Here is a 7698-nt window from a genome sequence, read left to right as displayed (position 1 = left end):
GCAAGCACAAATCCCTCATACAGCTAAAGCCAGATATATATTGCAGTCAGAGAAGCATTTCTGTTTGTTTTTTTAAGTCTCCAACAGAATATATCCCCTAGAAAATCTTCTCCCCTGGCTCCAACCTACTTATTTCAAAGGTTGAGACCAATCCCTTTTTCCATAACAAGATTTTAAGAGATCATGGGTTCACAGCCTGATGTGATCTTACCCTTTTTTCTGAATAATAGACACCTAAGGGCTTATGGTGTAATTTTGCCCCTCTCCAGTGAATTTTATTATTGGCTGATGCTTAGTGCCAAGCACCTAATGAGAAACTAACTCCAGGGGAGTTAAGATAATGAACAAAAATCACCCTCTACATTTTGCCTGTCTCCTGCAGAAAAAAAAGAAAGAATCAGAGAAGTACAGCCTGTGACAGAACTTTTAAGCCATCATTCCTTGAAAAGGAAAGTTAGCATAGAATAGTACTTTTTAACTCTTTATAGAACACAATCATTATTGTTTAGAATTTTAACTGTGCCTATATTTGCATTTTTTTGAGGAGAAGAATCCATGTGAGGAAATGAGGAAAAAAATAAGAGCTTACAGGCAGAGGCATGATTTTTGAGTTTTCATAGATTTTAAATGCAGTAAAAGTAAAGAACAAGCATAATCTTCATAATGCAATGTTTAGACACACAAAAATAATAATTCATATGGCTGCAGCATGAGTCTTCCTGGTGGTGGTTTCTATCTTTGGCAGAACTGCAGGGGAGATCTATGTAGTATTGGCACTAAGGAAAAGGAAGTGAAAAGCTGGAGAATGAATGTTTGTGGCATCTGATTTAGAAAAAAGCTTGAACTCTAAAAGAAAAGTTAACTATCTGATATTTCTGCAAAAGAAAAACCTTTCCACTCTACATTATTCTCCCAGCTCTACCCTAAAAGTTGTATTGTTATGTGGACTCTTATATATGGAAACTGAATGCTTCCATCGCAGTTCCAAACATGCTGACAATGGATCATTACTACCAAAGGACACTTAGGAATAACCCTGATTAGCTAGTCATGCTAGCCTTCAGTAGAGTTGTATGCTTCTGACATGTCAGGCTGTAAATATACAAGGTGTTTTGCCCTGTGACCCTACAGATGTACAAGACCAATGCCCCACTTTCTGCTGAAGTAGGTGGGATAAAATGTTCTATCACTTTTCCTGGGACATTGAGGTGTGAATCTGTAATGTTATTATGGGCTATCTAATAAACTGGCCAGGAAGTGTAATCTCATCAGCTACCTATTGGCAGAGGAGCAGCAATGCAACTTAAGCTATGAACAGATGTCACGTTTGTCCCAAGAGAAAGTCTTTTGTCCAATGATTGTATGGACATACATGTCTACTGTCACACTAAGTCCTTCTCCAGTATGCCAGATAAAATGGTTTTTTCTGGGGTAGCCTGCTGTATATCTGTGCAGTTACTGTGTAGTTCATTTCTGTGACAAGCTAGTCAGGTGGTTCAAAAGCCACAAACAAGGGTAATTATAAATGGATCAAAATCAGAATGGCAGGAGGTCTGAATGGAGTCCCACAGGGGCCTGTCCTGGGTACAATGCCATTTTACGTGTTTATTAATAATTTGGATGCTAGAATTGAGAATTTCTTGATCAAGCTGGCAGATAACATTAAACTTGGAAGTCACTCAGAATGCAGTTCCTTTAGAAAGGGGTCTGAACTCAGGTGTCTCACATCCCAGATGAGTATCCTACTTGTCCCATTTGTTGTTCTGGGCTCAACCTTATTTGTCCTAATGTCTACTGCAAAGAAGCTGAGAATCTTTGTAAATCATAGACTCAATATGAGTCTTCAGCATAATGCAGTGGCACAAAAGGCAAAGGCAGTTTTGGGATTCATCAATAGAAGTATTAGGTGCAAGACACAAGAGGTAATAGTGCCTCTCTATTCGTAACTATTTAGGCCTCATCTGGAGTATTGTGTGCCTCCATAAACTTCTAAAATCCTCATTGTCATTCTGACATGGAATTAAAACAGATTTCAAAACCTCAGTTATTTCCGTGAATCAGAAAAGTATTGTTTTTCAGCCAGATCTAATTCCCAATTATTTTAAATTTATAAAATACAAGTACGTTTGAAATTCAGAATGATGTGATAACAGTTCCTCTATGCTTGCATCATGTATACTACCCACTTGATGTATAGCATCACCAAGGTCAATATCTGGGTGAAATCCTGATCTCCTTGAAGTGAGGAGAGGTGCCATGAATTGAAGTACAAGTACAGTTTCAGCCTTTATATAGTTTTCAATTTTTTTGTAAACTACCCTATATTCTGAATACGGAAGATGTGAGTTTATGAATATTGAAGAGTGAGGAACAGAACCTCCTCTCCCCCATGATCTGTAGCTAAAACTAATACACCAAAGGAATCACCATAGTGTATTTCTAAGTGTTTAAGTCCCATATTGAGTTAAAGGAGAAAAAGAGTAGCACTATGTAGGCCTGCTCATATTCTCCACAGAGAGAAGAATGAAATGTTAAGAGGTAGAAATTTGGTGTCTTATGAACTTATATAGACAAAGACATGTAAAACTTGTTGCCTTGTTATGGGAGAGTGAAAGTAGGGAGAGAAATCTTCAGGGTTAATCTTATGGCTAACAGGCTGGACACCTGGATATTGATGAACTTAGCTCTATGTAAGATGATGAATCTGAGGAAGGGCCTTGCTTAATGCACAGTTTGCAGTTTTATTAGTAAATAGATACATTATGGGAAAGGTATGTTCGTCACCTAGAGAGTGCGTAAAAAGATGTGCTGTGGAGATGGAAGACGCTCATAGGAGTAGGGTGTTGGAAAGACAAGGTAGGGAAGAAAAGAGATTATTTATCTATGGACCTTAGCTCAGAATTTTCAGACTTCCATGTCAACATTAATTAGACTTATCTTCGAATTGCTTTGGTTTTTAGGTCAAGATTTTAAAAATCAGGTGCCTATGATTGTGCTCCCATATCCTGAAAAGCCCATTTTTTAAAAGGACATATATTTTTAAAATGTTTAGACTGGACTTATTTCATAACACTGGAATGAGGGATTTTTTTTAGTCAAAACAACTGATATCTTTACATTCATATTTGTATCTTAAGGAAATGCTTTGTTTAGGATTTTTGTTTTTAAGGAAAGAATTTTTAAATTGGAAAAATGAAAATGTGCTCCAGCTTGTTATCTTATCCTGTGACATGCACTGTATATCACTATCCCTACAACTGTAGCATGAAAAAGAACATTTACACTCTTTGATAAACATGTCAGCATAATGCTGGAAACAAATACTACACTGGCAAAAGTAGCATGATCACAGTCACTTAGAAACTGTATGAACACCAGTGACGTTTATAAACTTGTCCAGACCTGTCACTTTTTAACAGTTGAAAATAAGTTTTGTCTACTTACAGTATAAACATATAGTGTTTATAAATATCAAAGACACTCCATAAAGTTTATAAATATAGCTGGGCAAACTATTTTTGGTAAATAGAAAATTAACTGAAAAATATGGTTTCAGTTATCCCCAGACTATTTGTGAACTTGACCTAAATTTTGCTTTTTAATATTGGTTGGAAAATAAATTTCAAGATTAGATTTGGAAACCCAGAGAAGAAAGAAGAAGTGTCATCCCTTTCTAACCTGTATCCCAGTGGTGAGAGCACTCACCAATGCTATGGAAAGCCAGGGTTCAGTTTCTTCCTATTCCTGAAGTGATTTGTACCCATATTTCCCAGCTCTCTAGAGAGCGTGCTAGCCTCTAAATTACAGGGTACTCAGAGGTGGCACGGGCACTCAAATCTTTCTTGTTGACAATATTTTTCTTGGTACACCATAATTTGCTTTGTATAACACTTGCTGCAGCCGGGACAAAATTCCATGTCCCACCTCCCAGTTAAGTACCCTAACTTTTACACTGCATAGTCATCCTCATTTGCTCTTTGTTTCAGTGACTATTTAAGTACAGTACAAACTGAAACAGCTCCAAAAGGAAGGACTGAGAGAACCTGCCCACCCCAAAACATCCTAGAGCTAGCCAGTTAGGTCACTCCTGTGTGAGATGCAGGATCCGAGCCCTTCAGACAGGGGAGGAAAATGAACCCAAGTCTATCACATTCTGGGAGACTGCTCTAATCTTTTCCTCCAACAGTTTTGGGAATGGAGCCCATCTCTTTCTTTGCTTTTCTTTGACATGCCTGAAATCCATTTCTTGTGCCCTGAATCAGATCTTCCCTTTTCTTTCTGATGCTCAGAGTTTCCCTGTGTTAAACCCCTTTCCATATGCAAGAGCTTCTTCCTCCCACAGTAGAGTTCATGGAGTTTACAGAACCTATATCAGAGCTCAAGAGATTATAATACCTACAGGCTTTCAAGAGAGATTACAGTGACTGTTGTGAGAAAAAATCCTATGAGAATAAAGGTTTATGAATTCCAAAAGAACTAAAACTAGGCCTCTGTGCTAGTTTTAAATTGGGATAAAGAAACAGAAATATTTTTAAGTCTTCAAGTCAGAGTAGATTAAAAAGGGAAAGGCCACAGATTTTATCACAATTTAAATATCACTTGACAGATTTTAACTCAGGCTGTATTCCAATATTATCCTCTGTAAAGAAGGCATGGAAAATTTCAGGGTGAAAGATTTTTGGAGGGAGAGAGTGGGATGGTATCTGGAGATAGTCAAATTGGGCTTTTAATTAATATTAACTATGTCATAATCCTAAACATCTGAAGTCACTGTTGCAACTCTATAGCTGCTCAGCTGCACTCTGCACATACATGCCTGTTGTGTTACCCAGAAAATCTTTCACTAGTCCTCCTCTGCTGCTTCAGTAAAATAAATCTCTGTTCCTCCAATGAATTAAACAGCAAAGTGCCAAACTAATAAAAAGATATTGCACAGATACAGAAACCAGAAAATACATATAATTAGAAAAAATAGCTCTTAGTGTAGGAATTAATCAAATCCTGTTTAGCATTCTGAAAGCTAAGTGAGTCCTTATATTTTTAGTGAGGATCAATGATAAAAGAGACAGAAAAGGAGAAAATTATTAACTTTGATCAACTGTTAAAGTTCCAAGAACTGTAAAGTATTCTGGGGGAAATGTGAGAATTAGCAAAGCACTTGGCTTGTTTCTGCAAGGCAGAATGGTTAATAGTAAAATGCCATCCCTTCTAATAATACACATGAATAAGCATTCAATTTAAATTAAGATTGAAACATCAAGTAAATTCCCAAATGTTAAAGAAACAGCAAATGTATCCCAATAATTGGAGCCCTGTTGTCAGAGTCATCAACAGTTAGGCCAAACAGTAGTCAGTGCTATTGTCTCCTATTCCTAAGCACATAATTATGCTGCTTTGCCTGAACTCCTTCTCCACCTGAGATGTGGGTCATGTTTCTCCCTAAAAGCCTTGGCATTGAAACAAAACCATCACACTTTTATTTTCTGCTCCCGTCATATTCACATGTGTATTCTGTGAGTGAGCAAGTGTCACATGGGATGTATGTGCCTGGGGAGTCCGAAAGCTGAGTCTGACAACAGTGTCAGGGGCTGGGGAAAGTGCAGGAGGGTGCAAGCATGTGGATGCATTGGATAAGATAAGAATGGATTCAGGAGGGCAAAAAGCAAATGGATGAACTTAGGGTGCTGCATTGCACCTGAAGGGTGTAGGAAGCAAACTGCAGGAAATGTTTGGAGAGGCCCCATGGCTCCCACCCTTGTTCCTCTGACGTAGTGGGTGTCCCTCACTTCAACCCTCGAAGGGCATGTGCTGCTGTGGGAAGAGGCAAAAGGGGGTTCTATTTCACAGTTTTCAACTGTAGTAAAGGAAGGGGCCTCCTGTTCCTCCCACACCAAGGGAAAGCATAGCAATGATGTGCCTTGAGGTTAGGTTAGAGGCCTGAATTGACTCTACCCACCCCAGGGGATGGGAATTTTTTAAGCATGAGTGACTGGTGCTCCTGAATCTGGGGAGCACCCACAGAAGCTGCCGATGGTGACGGCCCTGTCAGGGTGGACACCAGCCCTGCTGACAGCGTTGGTGTCACCTGCCGGGGGGGGGGGCACATGCACCCCCGTGCACCCCCTACCAGTCACCTATGGTTTTAAGGTGATGCAGTGGCAATGGATCAGAAGTATTGAGTGTGTGTTTGTGGTGTGTGGACTAGAGACTGCATGTCTGCAGCATGCACAAGGCTGCCTGGTAAAACCTAGGTCATGGCAGGGTTGAGCATGGGGGATTAGGCAGAGTGCAGGCACAAAAGGGCACCAGGATGCTGCAGTGATGGGTGCTGACCTTGTGTTATGGGCGCAGGGAGAGTATTGGGGCAGGAGATGCTAGGGGGACATCTAGGGAAGGATGTCTCTATGCATGGATCTGGGGTGTGCCCTATGAGGCTCTGGCATGGGGGAGGCTGGGGGTCTCTGGAGGTAGGGGTGTGGGATATGAGGCCCACGGGCCAGTGTCTCACCCGGCGGTTGCGGTCGGCCTCGCACACCTCCTCCTCCTCGGGGCCCTGGCGGATCAGTGCCTTGAGCAGGACAGCATTATTGGTGCAGCAGGCACGGAAGAGGGTCAGCGGCTCGGGACTCTCGGACTCAGATTCACCCAGTGACCAAGTCTCACCCTCATCGTCATCACCGCCTGGCGGGTAGAAGGAGTCATCCGAGGCGATGCTGCGAGTGTCAGGCAGCTCCGAGAAGTCTTCATACTCCTCATAGTCCTCCTCACCCTCATCCTCAGCATTCTCGTCTTCTTCCCCTTCATCATCGCCATCCTCCTCCTCCCCCTCAGCTGCCAGCCTCTCCTGCCCTGGGCTCTGCGGTTCCCTCTCCCTGTCTGAGCTGGGACAGACCTGTTGCTGCTGTTCCCCCTTCAGCTTTTCCCCAGACAGCAGCACCATGGTCCACTCTCACTGGGGATGGGCCCTGCTGCTGGACCTGCTCCCCCAAAATAAGAGGGACTCTACAGGTCAGGGAGAGACCCCTTGGCAGGGGAGCAGGGACCTCCCCTCGCCCTGAGATCCCTTATACCTACTGAGACACCCCTGGACACATACTCATGCCCCTACACTTGATATACCCTTATACACTGAGAAACACCCCTACACCCACTGAGAATCCCTGCTTCCCCATAAATCAAAGTGCCCTGAGCTCCCACCCTGCCCCTTGTGCATACAGGCAGCCCCTGGCAGCCCTCCACAGGCAGCTCACCTCAGTGCCACCCACAGCTCCCTTATAGAGCCCCTGCCACTCTCCCTCTGCTCCCTCAAGGACTCCCCAAGACCCTTCCAAGCAGCTAGATGCAGCCCCCCAGCCTCAGCCCAGCAGCACTGGGGTCCTGCTTGCTTCCCCCAGGAGCTGTGATTTCCAAGAAGAAGAGCGTCCGAGCAGCTCCGGCAGGCAGAAAGCCCCGAGGAGACACAGGGCAGCCTGAGTTTTCTGTGCGAATCACATGCAGAAAGAGAAACACGCTGGGTTTTCCCCTCCCCAGCCCTGCTTCAGACAACGCCTCCAGCAGTGCCAAACATCCCCTGGCGCGCTGTCATGTCTTTGGGCTGAGCGGATAATCCCACTCCTGGGGGCTAGGAGCCATGACAACTCCACTACACGTGCCCATGGCAGTCCTCTGTCCTGCCTCAGTTACAATCACAAATAGGTT

General features: G+C 43.0%; 1 protein-coding gene across 1 annotated transcript in view; it reads right to left on the bottom strand.

Moving 5' to 3' along the window:
- The window catches only part of ANKRD33B (ankyrin repeat domain 33B), a 105120-nt gene extending 98005 nt beyond the window's left edge, over positions 1-7115 (bottom strand). The window contains exon 1 of the mRNA XM_019521108.1: positions 6509-7115. Coding sequence (XP_019376653.1) covers positions 6509-6940 — 432 coding nt within the window. The 5' untranslated portion in view covers positions 6941-7115. The remainder of the gene's footprint in view (positions 1-6508) is intronic.
- Positions 7116-7698: the final 583 nt, after the last annotated feature.

The sequence above is a fragment of the Gavialis gangeticus genome, unplaced genomic scaffold, assembly GCF_001723915.1.
Source record: "Gavialis gangeticus isolate Ggan-Ray unplaced genomic scaffold, GavGan_comp1, whole genome shotgun sequence".
Taxonomy (NCBI): Eukaryota; Metazoa; Chordata; order Crocodylia; family Gavialidae; genus Gavialis; species Gavialis gangeticus.
This window is presented reverse-complemented; position numbering and strand designations above follow the sequence as displayed.